Genomic DNA, 21,853 nt, shown 5'->3' on the forward strand with positions numbered 1-21,853 from the left:
CTATACAGGGTCACAGCCCCTCCCACCTAAAGAGTAGGCAACATAAGCCCCAGGTCCATGTTGCCCCCACCCTGCACTTGACTAGCACTGACCAAGAAAGCACTAGAGGACCAAGAAGGCACAGCACAGGATGGCAGTGAGAATAATCCCAGGGAGGCCCCTAAGACAGAGGCCCACTCACCTCGAGGACTTTCTGCTCCCTCCAATTGACAAAATGTAGAGGCTTGATACCAACCCCCTTGCTGGGAGGCCATGGAAAGAGGCTCTTGCTGGGAGAGAACAGAAGTAGCTTCAAATGCTGCAGGCACCATCTCACGTCCAATCTGAGCACTGCAAGCAGGTGCCAGCACTCTTCCAAACTGCTCCACATTGAGGCCTAAGGAAGGTCCACCTCCACCACACAGCCAGCTACTGGGATAGTGCTACTGGGCTCTCTTTTCTTGCCAAAAGCCTTCAGCAAGAAGAGAGGGGCTAGAGAATCAAGAGGACAGGCAGACTACAGTGACAGGCCAGGAACCCAGGGTGTGCAGCACCTTGCAGTCTGGATGTTGGGAGGCAGCAGCCCTGCCACAGCCACCAGGTGGGACCACACAGGTGTGGCTGCTCCTCATGTTCCCTTGAGCAATGCAGCCATGGGACACTCAATATGCTAAGGAGACAATATAAATGTGTGTGATGCAAGACAGCAGGCATGGGGACAGTCGGTCACTGGGTCTGTCCTACAGCAGAGGAAACCAACCAGAAAAGATGACTCTCCCAAGGGTGTACTGAGACTGACAAAAGCTGCATCACTGAGTTCCTGAAGGAGGCCAGGTGCCGTGCTCAATGGCCACACTCTAACCCCATCCTGGGAAAGACAGGGCCTGCAGGGCCCTCACCTGAGTCCCAAACCTGGCTAGTTCATCAAGCTGGGCACCACTAAGCCCGAGCTGCATTCTGCACTCGAGGCCGCCACTGGTCCCAGAGCAATCTGACCTGGGAAGCTAACACTGCCACACGGAGCAAGCAAATCAGTCACTGTCCAGGTAGCTCCTGGGAGACAGGCCTAGCATCAGTCAGCCCAGGTGCAAAATAGACTAGGCAAATACAGCCCTGGTCTTACCTACTGCAGCGCCAATGACAAGGGCCAGGAAAGGAGCAGGACAGAGAAGGATCACACAGGTCTCCACTGCCTGCTGGAGCTCCCTCAGCTTCCTAGGAGGGGATCACAGAGTCTACTACCAGGAAGTGGGCAGCACCAGAGCCCAAGCCTCACTCCCAGGAGTGGCCCTCACATCTTTACACAACCTGGGCCTCCAAGCCTGACTGCACCCCAGGAACTGGCAGTTCTAGAAGACCCTAGCTAAAGCTAACAGCAGTAGGTGCTTCCCCATAAGACAGCCAACTCAGAACCATCAGATGTCACATGAGCTTTGGCACTGCACGAGGCGAGACCAGGGCCAAGTCGCCCAGTTGCTATCTTCACCTCTGATGCTACTTTCTATCTTGTTTCATGTCTTCCCCCCAAAATTCCAAGAGGCCAAGTGGACAGCAAAGCCCTTACGAAACAGGACACTGGGCCCTTCCTCTTGGGCACAGCCACAGACCAGAGCAGAAGCAGTTTCCCAGGTGCATCTGAGGGGAAATGAGACAACTCGTCACCAAAGCACAAAGTAAAGCAGGAAAGCACATTCTCAAGCAGGACACCACGCTAGTAGTTCTAACCATTCACCAGCCACCAGAGGAACAAACAGGCTGGAGCAAACAGGCAGTGGGTAGCTGAGAGCTGAGAGATGCTACAAAAAGGAAAGGAGCCACAGAGGCCAGTGCAGGCCAGCCACAGGAGACACAAGGTGCCAACCCACAAACAACCTCAGCTGCTGACCAGAACAGGCCATCCAGCAGCTGGGAGGAGGAAGAGTGGGCAAAGCAGAAGGAGGAGAGTGGATGACCCCACAGCCCACAGCCACTTTAACAAGGTCGGCCATACAGGAACCCACAGGGTCACCCTCACTCTCATAGAGCTATGGGACCCCTGGGAGAAGAGTAGATGTTCATTTAGTCACCCAACAAATCTCTCTTGGGCATGGATTAGGCACAGGGGCCCAGTGAGCACAGTGCTGCACACCCCGAGTTCCCATTCTAACTGGGAAAATACACACACGGGTCTCCAACAAGCTAATGCCTGAGCAGAGACCCCCAAGAAAGTGAGCCAGGGCAGAAGCCCCAAGGCAGGGACAGGGTCAGCACACTCTAGACCAATATAACTACAGACAGAATCAGAAAGGCTGAAGGGACCAGCAGGTGAGGGCAGAGGTCACAGTGCCATGAAGCATCAGAGGATGTGTCATGGCTGTCGGCCTAGGGAGTGAGAGGGGGATGACCTATGAGCCCCCTTGCTGCTGCTGCTGCTGCTGCTGCTATTGCAGGACCCTCTGCTGAGCACAGAGCAGCTCAGGAGGAGGCCACCAGAAGCTGACAAAGGGCTGCAGGGCAGGTAGTGTACCCCTCCACCAACAGAACCCAAATGACTTCCTGATGGCTTGGGTGGGGATGGGAGAAAGGCCAGAATAGTCAAGGAAGGGACAAAGTTCAAGGCCCATACATCAGGAAGAACAGTCAGACCATTCACTTTTGTCATCTCAATGGCTCACTCTGCACTGAATATGGACCATGGGCCAGGACTACATTCTCACCAGAGTCACAGTGAGTAAGATGACTCAGGAATGGCCCTAGTCCAAGGGAGGCAAGTTAGACAAACATAAAAGGAAGGCAAACTTAATTACATAACATACATTCTAATGAAAAGCGTCGTCTAGATGAGATCTGCAAAGGTCACAGAGGAAATAAAAAGCTAAGAGCTAAAGAGCGTAAGTATAATTAGGGGAGACAGGTTGGGAAGGCAGAGTCAAGGTGGGGCACGTGTCCAGAGAGTAAGGAGAGCAGTGTGGAAGAAATGGGGAATGAGAGGGGTCGGCAGTGCCAGGAGGTAGTGTGCCCACGCAGAACCTGTGCTCCCCACTAAGAGCCCTGGGAGCCAGAGAAGGGCTTAGTTGTGGGGATAACACACCTTGACTTTTAAAGGGTCCCTCAGGGGCTGGGGATGTGGCTCAAGCGGTAGCGCGCTCGCCTGGCATGCGTGCGGCCCGGGTTCGATCCTCAGCACCACATACCAACAAAGATGCTGTGTCCGCCGAGAACTAAAAGATAAATATTAAAAATTCTCTCTCTCTCTCCTCTCACTCTCTCAAAAAAATAAAAATAAAGGTTCCCTCAGACAGTTGCATGGAAAGTAAGTGGTAGAGAGGGCAAATATAGAAAACAGAGTCACAGATTCTTGTCATTCCAAAGAAAAGTGGTGACAGAAGCCTAGCCGTACATTCTTCAGGAGCATGTGCTTCATTCTCCAGGAGCATGTGCTTCCACGAGACGGAGAACCCATGAACCCCAGGAAGGATGGGATGCCAGTGGCCTGAGGGGACCTGGCTATCAGTGCCAACAGAGGGAACCATGGGCCCCAGACCTGGAAAGATTAAATGCTGGAGGCCTGTGGGGACTGGACCATCAGGGCAGACACCAGGGATAGGGTGCCAGGGGCCTGTGGTGACTGGGCCACTATAGATAAAGGTAGCAACATAGAAACCAAGGGTGTGGGATAGCATCTCTCTGGGGCAGGAGCATAAGTCAATGACTCTTCCTTCATTCAGAAGCAACTGAGCAGGGGCCAGCCTGTGCTAAGTATCAAAAATACAAAAGGGATCATATTCCCAGCGCCTGCACTGAAGCAACAGGAGAGAGAGCCAGCCAGGCTTAATCTCCAGACTCCAGGAGGCGCCTGGCAACAGTCAGCACAGGGATGGCTATCAGCACGCCAAGTCACAGGTGGAGAGAAAGCCCCGTCTGCTGAGTCATTTCCTTGCCACATCCTGGAGAGGGGAGGTGTAGGCTTCTTGGGTGGTCCTCCCTGGGTTCACAGCAGGTCTCTGGCTCAATAGTTGGGACTCAAGACCAGCATCTCATGTAAGAGCTTGGCCTGGCACCACCAAGAACTGGTACAGAGCCCATGGGGAGCAAGTACCACTGTGTCTCTAAAACAGGTATGGTTGGGGGGCAGGGGAGTGTCTTTGAGGACACATGAAAACAACCCGTCAGAGACAAGCTAGCCTAACACCTTCTGCAGAAGTCAATTTACATTAAGTGCTATCAAAAGCCAAATGGACACCATGAAGGCCTCTTGTCTATGTCCTTGACGATCCAAGGTGCTAGCCTGTGCCAAGACAGAAACTGGTTTGATGAGCATGAGACCTGGCAGGCAGCAGCTGTGGGAGGCACTCCAGGCCACGCCATCACTGACTCTGTTCTCACCCACCATATCTCCCAAAGGAAATCCTACCCTCCCCACCTGATATGTACCCATCACCCAACCTGACACTGCTGCTGGCCACACACATTGATGTACCTTGTTGCCTGTGCCACCCACTGGGTACTCCCAGTTCTATACCCCAAACACTCGGTTCCTCAAACACTGAAGACAGCAAAAGACTACCATAGCAACGAGCCAACAGCTTGCCTGCTGCATCAGGCCCCAGGCTGTATCCTGTAGAGGGAACTTCACCCTCACAACCCCACCAGAGCCACCCTCACCATCGCCATTCTGAGAGGCAGGGAAAGGCTGATTAAATTGTCCAAGGACAAAGTGCTAAGATTCGAACACAGGCAGCCCATGTGTGGAGTCAGTGGGAACTGCTCACCATCACCGCAGGTACAACGTGACCCCCACTCAATGCTCAGAGCATGCAGCCCAGCACTCTGAATCTCATGTGCCTATCACTGGCTTTGCTGACTCTGAACAGCTTGAGAGCATCATAACTCATGGAGACATCGACTGACAAAGGTGACATAGTCTCATTAAACTACAAGACAGTTTAAAAGGATGGCTTAACTACTTTGGACAAATAGTTGAAGAGCCATATTAAGAATTATGGCTGCGGCTAGGGATGTGGCTCAAGCGGTAGCGTGCTCTTCTGGCATGGGTGCGGCCGGGTTCAATCCTCAGCACCACATACAAAGATGTTGTGTCTGCCGAAAACTAAAATGTAAATAAAATATTTTTTTAAAAAAAGATTTGGGGCTGGGGACATGGCTCAAGCAGTAGCACGCTCGCCTGGCATGCGTGCGGCCCGGGTTCGATCCTCAGCACCACATACCAACAAAGATGTTGTGTCTGCCGAGAACTAAGAAATGAATAAAAAATTCTTTCTCTCTCTCTCTCTCTCTCTCTCTCTAAAAAAAAAAAAAAAGAATTATGGCTATAAGCCGGGCATGCCTATAATCCTAGCTACTCAAGAGGCTGAGGCAGGAGGATCGCAAATTCAAGACTAGCCTTGGTGACTCAGTAAGAGCCTATCTCAAATAAAAATAAAAAGGACTGGAGATGTATCTCAGCAATAGAGCTCTGGGAATTCTATTTCCAGTAAGTACCACTGGGTGGGGCAGGGGGGAACAGTATTATGACTATGATGATCTTAACTTACTCTCAGGAGGCAACACAGAAACCAGTGCCTAGTCAGGTAGTCTGCGATGTGGAGGGGATGACAACCTTCCACTGATTTACTCTAGTCTCTCTGCTACATAAGAACACATCTCCTCCACATGCTGCCTGGGCCCAGGCCCCAGGGAGGGGCAGGGAGGTGGCCCCAGGGGAAGGTGGCCCCAAAGCAAGTATACCAGCTCAGCCCATCCCAGGATCAGGAGGCTCTATGGACACCTAGGAGGGACAGCAATACAGGTGCTTCCAGCCTAGTCACCCTGGTAACTACAATTAAAGGCTCTTCTACAGAGGCAGAAAGACATGACCTTCCAAACTGCAGCCATCCCAATGAGTGCAAGTCTGGGGCAGAGCAGGCAATACTTGATGGCTGATGGGACAAAGGCTCTTGAGCCCCAAGTGCCTGACCCAGCTAGCTGGAGTGGCCAAAACAGATAGGCAGGTACCACCTCCCTGTGTCCACCATCCTCGGTTGCTTCTCTCCACTTGGCCTTAGAGCCAGCTCTGCCTTAAATCAGAATCGAGGAAGGTGACCAAGGCTTCAGCCCAGCTGGAGTGCACAGGATTCATCACCCCAGGCCCCAGTGAGGTAGAGAAACAAGTCACAAGGGCCTGGATGGTACATGCCAGGTGCTGTTCAGGAACCTGGGCAGCCTATCTGGACAGTGTTCAGGAACCTGGGTCCCACCCTCAAGTAAAAAGGGTCTGGATGGTATATGGGTGCTGCTCAGGGACCTGAGACATGAGCTCTGGAGAAAACGGGCTTGTGTTCAAGTCTTGTCTCCACTACTTCCTAGCACATCAACCCAACATTCAAGTGTCACATCTGCAAGCCGGGGTTTATCAACGTGACTGCTCCAGAGCTGTCTTTAAGGCTCAAGTCAGATGCTGCACGGGAAGCACTTGGCACAGACTTCGTTCAGGCAAATGCCATCGATACTGATTGCTCTCATAATCACCCTCGTCATCATCATGATTACAGACAGGAAGCAGAACCGTGGACTGTGGCAGGCCCTGAGAGGCCCTGTTCCCTCCACCACCCCTCTTCAAACCATAACCGTCATTTCTAGGAAAGGAGAGAACCCCCAAGTAGCAAGATCCCTAGAATTCCTGCACAAATTTCCCAATCTTAGTGGTTCAACATTCTCCAGAGCACAGCAACCTGTCACCCTTCAGGGTCTGAACAATGACTAGCATGGCCACAGTCAGCCTCCTGCTCGCCAGCAGAGCCAGGGGGTATGTAGTCAGGTCTGGGCCCCTGGGACCCCTGGACACTAGCAAGCCCCAGCAAGGGCAGAGGGGGCTCCAGGATAGCCCTTGGGGAGCTCTGTGCAAGGACAGTAAGCAGAGGATGCATCCAGACCTGACCACTCATTCTAAATGACTCACCTGTCCCCAGCCCCATAACTAGGAAGGATGTTATCAGACTCCAAGAACCAAAACCAAGACAAGGACAGCAAAAAGAGCAAGGCTCCTTCACTATAATCAGATTCCACCCAAAGAGGAAGAGGGTTCTGAGACAGGCCCTGGAGACCCATTCACATCCATGATTGTAGGGCCCCTGAGCAACGTGTCCAAAGATGGAGAAGAAAAGAAAAACAGAGTGGGCCTGGACTGGTGGTTCATGACAGGACTCACATGGAAATGAACACTCAGATCTCCTTAAAGCACTTCCTACTGCCAGAGCACAAAAGCCTTATGAGGTGTGTATGAACATGTTGCCCTTGCTCTGCAGAGTAAGAATCTACCTCAACCCCTGGCTGCACAGCCAGCCAAAGGACCTTTCTTTGCCACATGATCACTGACAGCCATGAGGCACCAGGTACACAGCCCTCAGAACAGCCCTACAGACAGACACTCCCTTTTGAGATAAGGAAGTGCACCGGAGTAAATCCACATCTACTCAAAGTAGCACCTTCCCACCTCCTGCCATGTAGAAGGACTCATAAAGCTTCCTGTCCCTTCAATGGCAGACATGATCAAAAGGAAGCACAAGCCCCACCATCAAGCTTTCCAGACCCCAGCTCTGTGGACTCAGAACACTAAGAGACAGAATTCCACGGTGGTGCACACCTGCAATCCCAGAAGTCAACAGGCTAAAGCAGGAGGACTGCAAGTTCAAGGCCAGCATGGGCAACTTAGGGAAACCCTCTCTCTAAATAAAAAATAAAAAAGGACTGGGGGTGTAACTCAGTGGCAGCAAACAGAAGCCCTAGGTTATATGCCCATCACCAAAAAAAAAAAATAGTAATAATGATTTCAGTCCAGTGTAGAGTTCAGAATCGTGCTGTACCAGTACAGCAGCCAGAAGCCACATGTGGCTCAATGCTAGAAATACTTTCTCATTCCTAGCTGGCTGGCGGCCAGCAGGTGGCTCTGGGGTACAACATCATTTGATCTTCCCTCAGCATCCGTTAGTGCAGGATGTTCAATGTCCCTACACCTCATTCATACAGAGCTCAGGTCAGAGCCGTGCTTAGTGGCCGACCCTACTCAGAATTCTTCCTGCTGGGAGAGTCACAGCTCTGCCCGGAAACAGGCCAAAGTCTATTACATAACCACCGAGAGGCCAACAGAAGCCTGAACTACCGCAGCACAGTGAAACCTCAGGTAGGAGAGGGACCTGGAGGACCCGCTGACTCACTCTCTGATTTCCAGCTTCGCAGTGACAGACACCACGTTACTGAGACAGCACACACAGGAAGTAGCAGTCTTCTGTCAGATCGGCAAAGGAGGAAAACTGAGACACCCAGGTGAGTGCTGCTCAGGAATGAAGGGTTTCTGCTGCTCTTGGCAGAGCAACGCATGGGGTGATGCGCAACATTTGTCTTCTGAAGGCCAAGCTCCTGGAGATCTGCATGCCACCAACTGTCCCACTGCAGGAATTCATCCTAAAGAATTAAGGACCATGCTACAAAAGTCTATGACAGGGCTGGGATTGTAGCTCAGGGATAGAGCACTTGCCTAGCATATGGGAGGCAATGGATTCAATCCCCAGCACCAAATATAAATAAATAAAATAAAGATACTGTGTCCATCTAAAACTAAAAAAAATAAATAAATATTTTTTTTAAAAAGACTATGACAGCAGCATTTAAAATCCAGAAAGGGGGCAGATAAGGAGGAAGAAGAAAAACACCCAGCAGTGGGCCCGTGAAGTACAGGGTAGCCACAAAATGGCATATTAAAAAGCTACTAAAATGAGAGGAATAAATGTTCAATTCACAAGGAGGACACAATCGATGGCTTGGTGGCAAGAGTGGGTAAGAACACCTGCATGACGACGGAAGCCCAGGCCACTGGTCTGCACAGCCATGGGAAGCATGTGGACACAATCACACCCCATGACACTGTAGTCTCAGGTGGACCATGTGTCGGCTCTGCAATGACTACACATCACGCAAGGAGACAAAGCACACCCCTAAAAGCCCTTTCCAGAACCTATGACCACCTGCTGGGCACTTGCCTGGCATCTGTCTGACTCTACCACATTACCTCCTTCTCACCATCTGAATTTTTATCAAATTGCCTTTAAGAGATCCATGGAAACATACCAGTCTTACAAGGTCTCCATAAATACAATGGACACCTTCCACCTAAGGCTAACACAGTCAGCTCAGAACATGAGGGCAGAGGCCAAAGCTGGAGGAATCCATCTCAACAACCAAGGCCAGTGCCACCCTGCCACCTTTGCTTTATGATCTGTGAATAAACAAAAAGGCAGGACCTCTCAGCCCCAGTACACAAGTCTCAGCATGTAGGGTCTCAGTTCTATCTCCTGAGTACCAGAGGTCCCAGGTCACCCCCATGGGGAACTGTCCACCCCCATCAGAGTGGCAGCCTCAACACCTGATGGCTACCCACATCCTTCTCCCCATCCATCCCAACAGCATGGTTCTTGGCACACAGATCAAGCCAGGCAACAAGGTGCTCGCCAGCCCCATTCATAGCTAACACTGGGCTAGGGGCCATATCACATGTCCCACGTGAAGCCGCAGCATAAAAGGCCAACCCACAAAAATAAGTCAATCCTCAAAAAACATTCCAAGCAAGGCTGGGATAGCTGTGGGGCCTCATGTCCCTTCCCTGAAACACCACCACAAAGGCAACACAGCACTCACTCTACAGATAAGCATGGAGCACTGGGCACTTCCACAGGGTGCCCTGAGGCTCACATCTCCACAGGGTGCACTGACTCTCAGAGGAACTTAGGGCACCTCCTGGGAGGTGGACAGTGGGCCAGAAGTCTGCAGACCACCTACCTATGGCACAAGCTGCTTCCTGAGACACAGACACCATCCCAAACTGATCGAAAAGAAAATCCCCATTCACATCCACAAACAGAGGTGGTGTTGTGCTATATGCAGATGCCTCCCCACCTTTCATGGCTCTCTGGGTAGATACATGAACTTGTGGCTACTGGTCAAAGTAGAAAAGTGCCTCATGGCTGGCAGGAGAAGGATGCCAGCGAGTGCCCTTCCCTTAACAGTCCATTCTGTTTCGTGGAGTGAAATGAAGAAGATGGAAGAGCAAAGTGTTAAAGCTTTAATTCCAAATCACTTTTCATGCCTGTTTCATCTGACAGTGGCTTTGAAAGCAAAAGGCAATCTTTATCATTTGAGCTTTTTAAAGTAATTGATGTTATTATGTCCAACATAACCAAATGCTTCTAAAAGCTGATTTTCAAAGTGACATCAGTCCCCAAAATAAGAAACCCTTCCTTCTGGCTACTAATAAATTATTAAAACACATCTGCACAGGAGGACAAGACTGAGGTTTAATAATCAATGGTGAAGAGGCTAGCTCCAGGCTCTCCTCACAGACTCACCTGCCAAGCAGTCAGTCCACCAGGACACCCAGGCCTCACACCATGGTCACTGCTGCAACTTCTCCCTGTGGCTCTGCTCAAGGCAGGAGCCCAGTCCCATGTGGTTTTACACCCGCTAGATGTAAGCACAAACCAGACAACTCCTAGCTCATGGTGGAACTCCATCTTTTCTATCACTGACTGGTCTAGGACAGGCACACAGCCCAGTTTTGGCCAGTGAGGGGCATCTGCTGGATAGCAGTCCTAGAAAGATTTCCTTGTTCCAAAAAGACCCAAGAAAGAGGCCTCACCTTTCTGTCTCCTGACACCCAAACCTGGGCAGGAACTTCAAGGCCATAAGAGAAACCAGCCTGACCAGACAGCTGGCAAACAAACGGACCATAAAAAGCAGCACAACCCGTTATTCTGGCCTTTGACTAAGTTTCTGGCAAAACTCTTGGGATCTTTCTAAAACTCTTGGGATCTTCTGGGTGGCAGGAAGTCCTTTCTTAGTAAGGATTTGGGTTTCTATTAATAAGGTGACTAGGACAGGCCCCTACTTAACTAGGATGGGGATGAGCACAGAAAGACCAGTGATTAGAGCTGAGAACTCTCAGCCCCACTCACCAGCCTGGAGAGGAGGACTAAAGACTGGGTTGAGGAAACTCTTAAACAGCAAGATTCGGGAGCTTCTAGGTTGGTGACCACAGAAGGGGCACAGCTGGTGAAAGCAAGGAAGCTCAGCACCTGACTCCTGCCCCATGCACCCTCCCATGTGGCTCTGCCTGAGCTGGATCAGGATAGTAAATAAGGCACTTTCCTGAGCTCTAGCAAGCCACTGGAATAAGTCAGACTCTATGTATGTATAATATGTCAAAATGCATTCTACTGTCATGTATATCTAAAAAGAACAAAGAAAAAAAAAAACTAAAGAGGGGATCATGGAGCTCCCTGAATTTGTAATTGGACAGAGTAGGTAACCTGGGAACTAGATAAAAGGACTGGCATCTGCATAAACCTGCAAACTCTAAGAAATGTTGAAACTGAACCGAATCATAAGACACTGAGGTGGTGTCAAGACTGGAGAAGCAGAAAAGAACACAAATTTGGTGTCAGGAGGAAAAAACCCAACACCAGGCCCTGGGATGAGGTCCTGTAGCCACCCATCTCTGGGCCTCCTTTGGGGCTAAGAAAGAATGTGCTCGATGCTCAAGCCAGTTGGCCGAGATTTTTGTCACTTACAAAGGCCTCAGATGGTTGGCATACTCTGTAGGTTTTCCATGAGGGCACAAGTCTACACACTTGCATCCCCAGGGGCCAGGTTTCTACACTATGACAAGGTCATTCCAAGCCCACACACTGCTAGAAAGATGAGAATAGTCCTGATCCAAGCAGGGACCCCCAAGTCAAAAAGCCAAGCCACCAGGAAACCAGAGGTACATGTTGTCAGAACAGTCACAGTACCCCAAGTGGAGTCACACTACCATACTATGGGAACTTGGAGCTTCCAATCCCCCACCATCTCAGACCAAGGCAGAACCAACAGTAAACTAAAAGCCACCCGCAAATGCCACATCTCACATGTGGTTTGAGTTATTCCCCAGGACTTCTCAGAGCAGCAGTATTAGGGTTAGAGCATAGCAGAAGGTCTTCAGGTTACACATGTACTGTCCTCAGAAAGGATCAAGGTAGTTGTCAGGACCCCTTGGCAAGTTCTCATGAGGGCTGTCATAGAAGGAGCACACCCAATGCTCTTCCTGGTTTCTTGTGTGGCAAAGTGCTCCCCCATTACACATATGCCCTACCACCCATGAGGTCCCCACCAGAGCCAAGCCAGGCCTTTCGATCTCCAAAACTATAAGCACACCTCTTTCTTTAAAAAGTACCCAGCCTCAGGTACACTGCTATAGCAATGAAAATGGACTACTTTACTCAGTGAGATAGGAGAGCACCCCTCTGCCTAAGCCCAAGTGCCCAGAACACATGCATCCCCACAGACACCTGGTCTACCTGCTGGCAATGGCACTGTTCTTCTCCTTCAGGGCAAGTTCTCGCTGTTGCAGCTCAACGACAAATCTGGAGAGGTCCTCTGGAGTCCTGAGGGATAAAGAACACACATTCAGTTCCATCTGTCCCCAGAAGTGGGCCTAATTCCACATCTGGAATAGAGGTCCAAAACCATGCCATTTAGAGACCAGGATGAGTAGTCTATCATGTGACCCATGAGTGAGGCAGAGAGCACTAACCACAGCCCGAGTCCAGCCACAGCCCACCACCAGCCATGCAATAGCAGCAGGCTACCTTCATAAGCCTTGGCTTTATTTCACCTATAAAAACAGGGTGACACATAATGGTGTCACCATGCCAAGGAAATGATATTCACAAAGTGCTGCCCAGTTCCTGGCATGGAAATGATGCACAATAGCTCCTATCTTTGCTTTTCCTCCAAAACAGCTGCATGCACACAGAGTTAAGAGTAGTAATGAGGGGCTGGGGACATGGCTCAAGTAGTAGCGCGCTCACCTGGCATGTATAAGGCACTGGGTTTGATCCTTCAGCACCACATAAAAATAAAATAAAGGGGCTGGGATTATGGCTCAGCGGTACAGTGTTCGCCTAACACGGGCGGACCCGGGTTCGATCCTCACCACCATATAAAAATAAAGGCATTGTGTTGTATCCATAAAAAAATAAATAAAAATAAAATAAAGATATTGTGTCACCTAAAGCTAAAAAAAAAAAATATTTTTAAAAAATAGAGCAAGAGTAGTAATGGCATAGCCCCACACGCGTGCTACTGCATGATTCTCAGAACTATTCCAGATTCACTATCCCAGTGGATGCAAAGCAGTCCTATTCTTTATGTTTCCATATTTCAATGAGGAAATGGAAATTCAGAGATGCCATCTGGCTTTCCACAGTCCACTTGGTCCATGAGCTTAAACTCAAGGTGAGCCACATCTTCTGACTAGTACACAGAAGAACATATCCCAGAACTCTTGGTAGCTTTACAAGTAGCATGACACACATGTGGAGTGCACAGCAAGAGCTCCCAACATGGCATGGTAGGTGGCACACAAGCCCAAGGCCAAGGACACATCTTGCTTTCCTCTCCACCCACCACAGCAAGCACAGGGCTTATGGGGCCATGTGGTATGAGCCAACCCATGGCTCTGTCCCCCAAAGTGTCCCTCCACCTCACTAAGTGGATATGAAGAGCCCCTGCAGGGATCATGGAGGCCATTACTCTGGCTACAGCAAAGCAGCTGTCCATGCAAGGAAGAACCTGCAACAAGCTACAAGGAGAGTGCTGCTGGCCACCCTCCACAGCAGTGGCCTTTCTTACTGCCATTTCTCAGGCCAACACTGAAGACACTATATAGGGGGAGACACTGACCCTGGGCCACAGAGTATCTGGGGTCCCCATGGGCAGGGCCCTAGCAGTGCAAGGTACAGGTAAGCCACCCTCACCATGGTTTAGACACTCAGGACTGAACTCTGTCCTCCTGAAGTTCCTATGCAGAAGCCCTATTCCCACAGGATGGGATTTGGAGATGGGACCTTGGGGAGGTGATAAGGGTTAGGTGAGGTCAGAACAGTGAGGGCCTCACACTGGGGTCAGCATCCTGATAGACACACCAAGAGACTGCTCAGTCTCTCTCTCCTGGCCATGAAAGGACACAGCACAGGCAGCAATCTGCAAGGTGGGAAGGGCCCTCACCAGAGGCAGAACACCAGCCTCCAGAACAACAGGAATAAACTCCTGCTCCGAGCCCCATCTGTGAATTTGTCACAGCAGCCCAGCCACATTGAGAGGCTGCTCCGGCAGAAGAGACACCCAAGTGGGCCAGTAGCACAGACACTCAGGAAATGGCTCAGGCCCAGCGTGACTCCATCTAGACACCCAATCCACAAGCACAACTTCATGTTTCTAAGTACACAGAAAATAAGTAAGATGTATGGAACACCCTTAGAGAGCTTCACCCCAAGTTTATCTGGAGTTTACTTCCATGTCAAGCAGGGCCTAGTGATCGAGGCTGAGGGGTCTTTAACTTCATGCGCCTCTGTGAACTGCTTACAATGAGAATTCATGTACTACACGTATGAGTACAAACAAAAAACGAAGGAAAAGCCACAGCAGGCTCAGAAGGTAAGGAAAGACGCCAGAAGCTCCCAGGCTGGGAAGCAGGGAGCCTGGCCGATAGGGGGTGCCAAGTGCACACTGCTCAGCCCAGCAGAAGCCCAGACAGGGGCACAGAGAAAAGGGCACACAGAAAAGAAGGGAGACAAACCACGAGAAGCCCTGGATTCAGAACAAGCTCAGGGCTGGGAGAAGAGAGCGAAGAACTTGGCCTCCTGTCGCCTGTCCTGAGCTCCACGTAAGGAGGTGAGTCCACGTTGAGCTATGGATCATGGAGGATTTCTGCACAGTCACAGCCGTCATGCATCTCAAACCAAAGACCAGAGGCCCACACACCTCCAACTGGCAGGAAGAGTGTTTATTTTCCGGAAGCCTCCTGACCTGTGTGTGGTTAAAGCTACTCAGAGATGCTTACCCGGGGCGCTCCAGGGATTAGCTAAGTGCTTGTAACTAGAAGGAGTCACGCCAAGTGCCATTATGGCCTAAAAATAACACCGACAGTCCATTCTGAAACTTGCACTTCACAACTACAAAGTGGGAGGCATTTGAGGCCTCGGGAGCCTCCGACACAGAGATGACAAGAAAGTGACAGTTCCAACTGCAGCCCAGGCTGTGACACCTGCTGCGGAAAACTCTAGTTTCAGCTGCGAAGCCTTTCACATCCTAACGGGGGCTTTCAGGGAAAAAGTCTTTTTGTTCCATCTGCAGCTGAATTTTGACGCAAACTCAGCTGTGTGCAGAATAGAAGAGGGCTGGGGGATCATGCCCACTGCTCTACCCCTGAGGCAAAGGCAGTTGCAGCCGCAGCTATTTTGGGGTCCTATAGCAGATGCCACAGCACTTTTGGAAGCCTAAGTGCCAGTTCCCCCAAGTCTGATAGACACCAGATCCAAAGGATACCGAAGCCTAAAGTGAATCAAGCACCAACAGCCACAAAACCAAATGAGAAGCCTTGAGCTTTCTCCCGAGGTGTTATTATTATATATTTTTTCCAAAAAATAGGAACCCGCAGGGCATAACCACCATATTGCTGGGGCTGGGCTTCAGCCAGGGCCCAAACAGAAAGGAGGGAACACAACACAAACAAGATAGGCTTTTTGTTTTTGCAAAAAGGATGCCAAAACAGGAATGAACGGAAAATATTAGACAGCAAATACTTTTGCTAAAAATCAAGGAAATGGCAAGAACTGAGGGCTGCGAAACCCTGCAGGCAGCCCAGACTTTTCTCAATAATATAACATAACTGCTTGGGAAAAGGGATGCAGGTCACCCTGATCTGACATTGATGTGGCTGATATGGGGTGCCCAGGACTGAGGAGAGGAACTACTGCTTTCCTGGGGAGGAGAGACTAACTCTAAGCAGTGCAGTGGCTTCACCCTGGGCCATCTCTGGCAGAGCCACCTGCAGGGGCTGTGGTCACTGCCTCCCTGAGTAGGAGGTCCCAGTCTGGTGTTGAGGTCATAGCTACCCAGACTTCAGGAGACTCAACAAAGGGCATTAGCCCACCTCACCCTTTGAGTACAGGGTTGCTCTGTAACATCCAGGCCTTGATAGACAAGGCCACTGACAAATCTTCCAGAGCACCCATTTCCCTCCAGCACAGAAGGTCACTCCAGCCCTGTGGATGGTTCAGAGCTGGTTGCTCTCTCAGGCACAGTGGCCTGCCATGCCTCCCTCCAGGCCCATCCAAGATCAAAGGCCCCCAGCAACAAAGGCTGGAAGGCCCTCCCTCACACCTCAAAAGGATTTTCAAATGGAAACAAAATCACATCAACTATCTGAGAAGGAGGGAGCGGCAAGCTGCTGCTTCTCAGACTTGCTGCCTTCCAAAGCCAACAGCACGGTCACACTCGGCCTCAGGACCTTCATGTCTCTTTTCCAGAATACTTTCCCCTAGATACCCACACACCCCACTCCTTCATCCACCTCTAGGTCACAGGACACCAAGTTTTCAGCTGGATCTCCCAAGCATCCTATCTGAAACTGTGGACCCCACCCCCCAGCTTCTCCCTGCATCCCTTCCGCAGCCCACCACCATCAGATACCCACTCTGCCTGTCAGGTTATCATCATTCTCCCTCAATTACAATGAAAGCTCCCTAAAAGAAGAGACAGTTTACATTTTGTTTGTTTTTTTTTCACTGGCACAATCACAGGCTTCCAGAAACGTATGTGAAATGAAGGAAAAATCATGATACCTTTCCAGAGCAATACCATGCAGCTCAGCTCTGAGAAGTGAGAACTCGGACCACTGGATTCTAAGTCCAGGGTTACTGATTAAATAAACTTCACCCACCCATACAACAGTATCTGTGTAAAATCAAAAGAATGCAGAATCTTTCTACATATTAAAATGAAAGATCTCCAAAATGCACTGCTAAATAAAAACACAAAAAAACAGAATGTAAGTGTTCTATGCTGCCATTTGTATGAAAGAAAAAATACACATTGTTGTAACTGAATTATACTCGAGGATGAAGAAGAAATAACAATGGCTTCCAGCAGAAGAGGACAAGAATGGCCTGAGAGATTTACCTCTAGATACCTTTAAAATGTGTAAAATATTTTGTGCTAAGGAAACATATAAAAGCTATTCAATAAATAATTTCTCAAAGCTCAGCACTGTAATCTTGTACTGCAGAATCAGGTGCTAAATGAAAATTTTGTAAAAAGAAAACAAATTATTCCCACAGCAAATTAATGCATAGAAATCTAACTATGACCATTTACAACAAAACAATGATATCATTTCTTAAAAATGTTCATCTGTGTATAGGTAATACCATAAACAGGACAATGATGTATTAGTGAAAGGCCTCCTACCTAAAATAATTAAGCCTGGCAACTGATCCCAAAAGGTGCTTGGTTAAGAGGGGAATGGAATGATACATGTGTTTCAAACATCTTAACTTAAAACACAAAAATACACAAGTATTCCCTATGCTACAAATGTCTTCTTCAAATACAGGTCAACTAGAGCTTTACCTTATATTTTTGCATAAAGCACACACACAACAAGTAACTCATGACTTTTAGGTTGGTTCCTTTGAAGTGGACACCTATAGTCTTCCTAGATTTTACAACTTTTCCTCTTAGTCTTTCATAGTCAATTTGCCTGATTCAACATCAATGTTTCAAGAATTTGTCTTTAAGACTTTGCAAAGGATCCACCTTCAAATTCAAAGAAATAAGACTTCTGTTACACTGAAGCAGCCTTCACAAAGTATGTAATGACAATAGCAATGGCCACCCTAAAACAGATGCCAGTGTAGTGGTGGGTGGAGGCCACACCTCTTGCCCCTAGCTTGAGTGTAGGCACATAGATGACTACCTGGGGCCTTTGAAGACAGACTTTTCCATATGAAATACATTTCAAACTTTTAAAAAGTGAAGAATGGGGCCAAGCACAGTGGCATACACCTGTAATTCCAGCAGCTTGGGAGGCTGAGGCAGGAGGATCATGAGCTCAAAGCCAGCCTCAGCAAAAGCAAGGTTCTAAGCAACTCAGCAAGACCCTGTCTCTAAATAAAATACAAAATAGGGCTGCAGATGTGGCTCAATGGTTGACTGCCCAAGTTCAATCCTCAGTACCAAAAAACACAAAAGAAAAAGAAAAATTAAGAATGACTCACTGGTATGAGAATTATGGTGCTGCAGGATCTATCTGAATTTTCCAGAATTGAGAACAGAGTATATTGGTGAGAGCCATGTGTCAGCCATGTGTCCAGAGCTACAACTCTGCCACCCACACACACCTGCCCCATACTGCAGCATCTGGACCACAGGAATCATATAGAGAACAACACACACACAGATTACACTCGTTTTCAAAAAACAGACTCCACAAACCTCAGAAGCATTAAAAAAAAGGGGGAGGGCGGTGGAACAGAGCTAACATCTTAGATTCAGAAACCAGGCCAGTGCTCAAAGTCTAACTCCACTGGCTATCAACTACATGGCCTCCAACCAATCAGCAGACCTCTCCAAGTCTCAACCCCTCCTCTGGAAAATGGATGTCAAAAGAGAGCCAGGCTTAGCAGTGAGACTATGCCCTGGAGTCAGCCAGGCTCAAGTTCAATTCCCATCCCAGCCCCAGCTTCCTAGTCCGTGAAATAGGATCATGTCTCCCAACCTGACTACCAAATTAGGGACATCCAGCCCTCTGTGAGCCTTTGTGATGATCTCTGTCTCTCAGACAGTGTCCAACACCACCCCTACAAACCTCTACCAGTTGCTTGGGCACTGATAGATGACAGGTTTATTGGTTCTAATAACAAAACAGAGAGAGTAAATCTGTTTGATGACAGAACCAGAGTCTAAAACCTCACAGAGAAGTAGAAAGAACAGGTGGACTGTAAGCGAGAAGTAAAACCCCTGCAGGGGGGCCAGAGGGTGGGGAGAATCAACTCTTAGAATATAATGGGAAGGACAACCCTGATTCACCAGCAGCACCTATGGACAGACTTGGGCATCCTGCATCTGAGGCAATCTCACTCAACAAATCCAGCGAGCACTGCCACATGGTGGTCTAGTCCCAAGCCCTGAAGAACTCTCTGACACACATACACAGACCTGGAGACTTCCCACCTGTTGAGGCAGGCAGGCAGTCACTGTGACGAACCCAATGTGCACTACATTCCCAAGGAAGACCAGCGGGGGAAGAGGACAGGTAACAAGAGTGAGGTGTGCAATCCTCACAGGCGGTCAGGAACCATGTCTGAAAAGGTAACACCTTCCACAGACTAAGCAACACAGAAGTGAGCAGTGCAAGCTCAGGGGGAAGAATTTTCAGAGGCTCCAGGTCAAGTGAAATTGAGTTGTAGCTGCAGGGTGACAGGAGAATTCCACCCAAAGAACTTCTTGGAGAGAGAAAATGTGTTGTCTCAAGGGGAACTGCACACACTCAGAGAGCCACACCCACACCTGTGTGGTTCACAGTATGCAAACGTGCAGCGCCACACTGGCAGGCTCAGGGAATGCTACAGACTCAGGTCTGACTGAGAAACCATCAACTCAGATGGCTCAGGAGTGACACTGCCTGGAAAAGCCAGGAGAGCGCTGCCACCATTGGGTCCACCTCCCTCCACCCCACCACCTGGATGCCACCTCTGTGGAGCTGGAAGAACTAGACCATGAGCAGTGGGCGGCAACATGGAGTGGGCACATGACTTTGGGAAGAGCAAATTCTGTACCCAGGTGACTTCACAATGAACCAACACCTTTAGCCTTGGCACAAAATTACAAATGTGTGGATTTCAGCTCTGCAGGATGGAACGGGGTGGAGATAAGGGCTCTGTGAGGTGGCAAACTCCCAACCCTGAGGAGGTGCAGCAGCCTAGGGCTGGCTGTTGGAGGCAGGGCAAGACAGAGTGACTCTGGGGACCACAGGGAGGCGCACAGCGACAAGACGGAGCAGGAAGGGGGACCCTGCAACTGTGTCCTCACTCAGCTGTGGTTTTGCAGCTCCTCTGCCAGGTACTGGCCTCCCACCCCCTGCCTCGTGAGGTCCAGATCTCATCAGCTGTCCAAAGCCAGCAATGCGGCTTAACTGCTTCAGGCAAACGAGCCTCGTGGGTCCCCAGACACATGTAAATAAAATGAAGAAATTTCAAATTTACAGTTGCTGCCTTCGAATTCTTTCTCCCGGCTCAGGAAGGATTAAAAGGACTTCAAAGCAGCCTGGGTCCCAATTAAGCCAGTGTGACCACCGCAGGGATGCTGGAACACTCCTCTGATTAACAAGAGGCGTGCTTTGAACTGTTCGTGCTAAAAAAAGCTCTTAGAACCTCTCAAACAAATGCTGTAATTTCTCTCCCACTTCCCTCACTCTTTGGAAAAGTTGATCCTCTGAATGCTTTAAACATTCAGATAGCAGCTGGATAACAGCCCCAAACACAATTTCAGCGAGGAGCTCAGAACAGGAGCAGGGACAGAGGCCTTGCACAACTGCGCACAGCAGGCTGGGCTTCCAGGACAGCACTGGTGGCCTGAGACTACACAGTGTCAACACACTGCTATGCGGCCAGTGCAGCAAGGCTGGGAGAAAGGTCTGGGCAGAAGATCAGATTCTCCCTTCACCTGAGCCGAGGATCCCCACAACGTGGCCCTGGAGAACATCCTTGACACCTACCTGAGAAGTGCTGCACAAAGTACCCGCACAGAAATGGCCAGAGCTGCTGGAGACTGGGGTCAGTAGAACAGCAGAACCCTCCCTCCACATCAGGGGCAAGCTCAGCTCGTGGGGCTGAAGTGCCAAGGTAAGCCACAAGAGCTCAGAATAGGAGCCCATCTACTACGGACAGCAGTATCCAAGGTGCAAAGTGAAACAAGACGCCCCATACAGTGGTGATTCACTCTGGGCAATACAACTGTGGTTGGAAGTAAGCTTGGGAGCCAGTTGGGGACACCAATCACACTGTGACTTCAGAGATCCCAGCGCATGGTTCCTGACAGTCCCACTCTCACCGTGCCTTTAACATTAAGCATTAGGAAAGCCTTCCTCGAATACCTGAGGCCCAACTATTCTACCTCTGAGGATTTCTTTCAGGGAGAGGCAGGAGATCAGGGAGAACAGTGAGTTAAAAATCAAGTCAATCTGGCTGCTGGGGAAACAATCAAAGCAATGTGTGAACAAAGGACTTTACCGGATACAGAAACTCAGAAAGAAGCCATCATTAGCGAGATGCTCTCTTTGAACTCACTGAGTAATAAAAGGAGAGAAAAGGTCTCAGAACTGTGGAAAAGCAAAAGCCACATACAGGCAGAGCTTAACTGTGATCGCAGGCTGGCCCTGAGCTTGCTGTGTGGCCCTGGGCTACTTACTTAACCTTCCTGAACTTTGGTTTATGCATCTTTAAGTGAGAGTAATGAACTAGGATGCCACATCCTGATTTGTGATTCTCTCCAAAAACAAAAGCTGCCTAAGACTCTGTTCCCTCTGATTATATGAATGATGCGAGAGAACAAGACTCCAGGCAGAGGGTGTAGCGAGACCAAAGTCCTGAGGCAGAGCCACAAAAGGGGGACCCTGGGAAGGCTTAGACAGCAGGCCTGGGGCAGGGAGAGGCAGAGGGCACAGAGCACATGGGGGGGCTGCAGTCAGAATTCAGATTTGATTCTAAATGGATAGATGCTTAGACTGCTCACCTCTGCGGCCATATTCTGGAGGTTTTGTAAAAGGAGATGAGCACCCAGGTTCACCCAAGTGCTACTAGTAGCAGGGAAAAGAAAACAACCCAAACACCCAGCAATGGAGAAGAGGGCAGGTGCGGGCAGCGAGGCTATGAAATGAGGACTTCACTGCAGGATGAGTGAGGACCACGAAATGGCTCTGCACAGAACTGCAGGTCCAGTGCTTCTCCTCAAGGCCCCTCGGTGC

The 21,853-nt window shown here is 49.6% G+C and overlaps 1 protein-coding gene across 7 annotated transcripts in view; it reads right to left on the minus strand.

The window, feature by feature from the left end:
• Window positions 1–21,853, minus strand: part of Mad1l1 (mitotic arrest deficient 1 like 1) — a 354,495-nt gene that overhangs the window by 274,291 nt on the left and 58,351 nt on the right. For 4 of the 7 annotated variants that reach the window (XM_078023580.1, XM_078023581.1, XM_078023584.1 and 1 more), the window contains one exon: window positions 12,345–12,431. The exons of 1 other annotated variant lie outside the window; for it this stretch is intronic. In XM_078023580.1, coding sequence (XP_077879706.1) covers window positions 12,345–12,431 — 87 coding nt within the window. Of the gene's footprint in view, window positions 1–181; window positions 263–12,344; window positions 12,432–14,626; window positions 14,764–21,853 lie in introns of those variants that run through there. 2 more of the 7 variants (XM_078023589.1, XM_078023592.1) reach the window with 2 other exon arrangements.

Source organism: Ictidomys tridecemlineatus, chromosome 10 (assembly GCF_052094955.1).
Source record: "Ictidomys tridecemlineatus isolate mIctTri1 chromosome 10, mIctTri1.hap1, whole genome shotgun sequence".
Lineage (NCBI taxonomy): Eukaryota > Metazoa > Chordata > Mammalia > Rodentia > Sciuridae > Ictidomys > Ictidomys tridecemlineatus.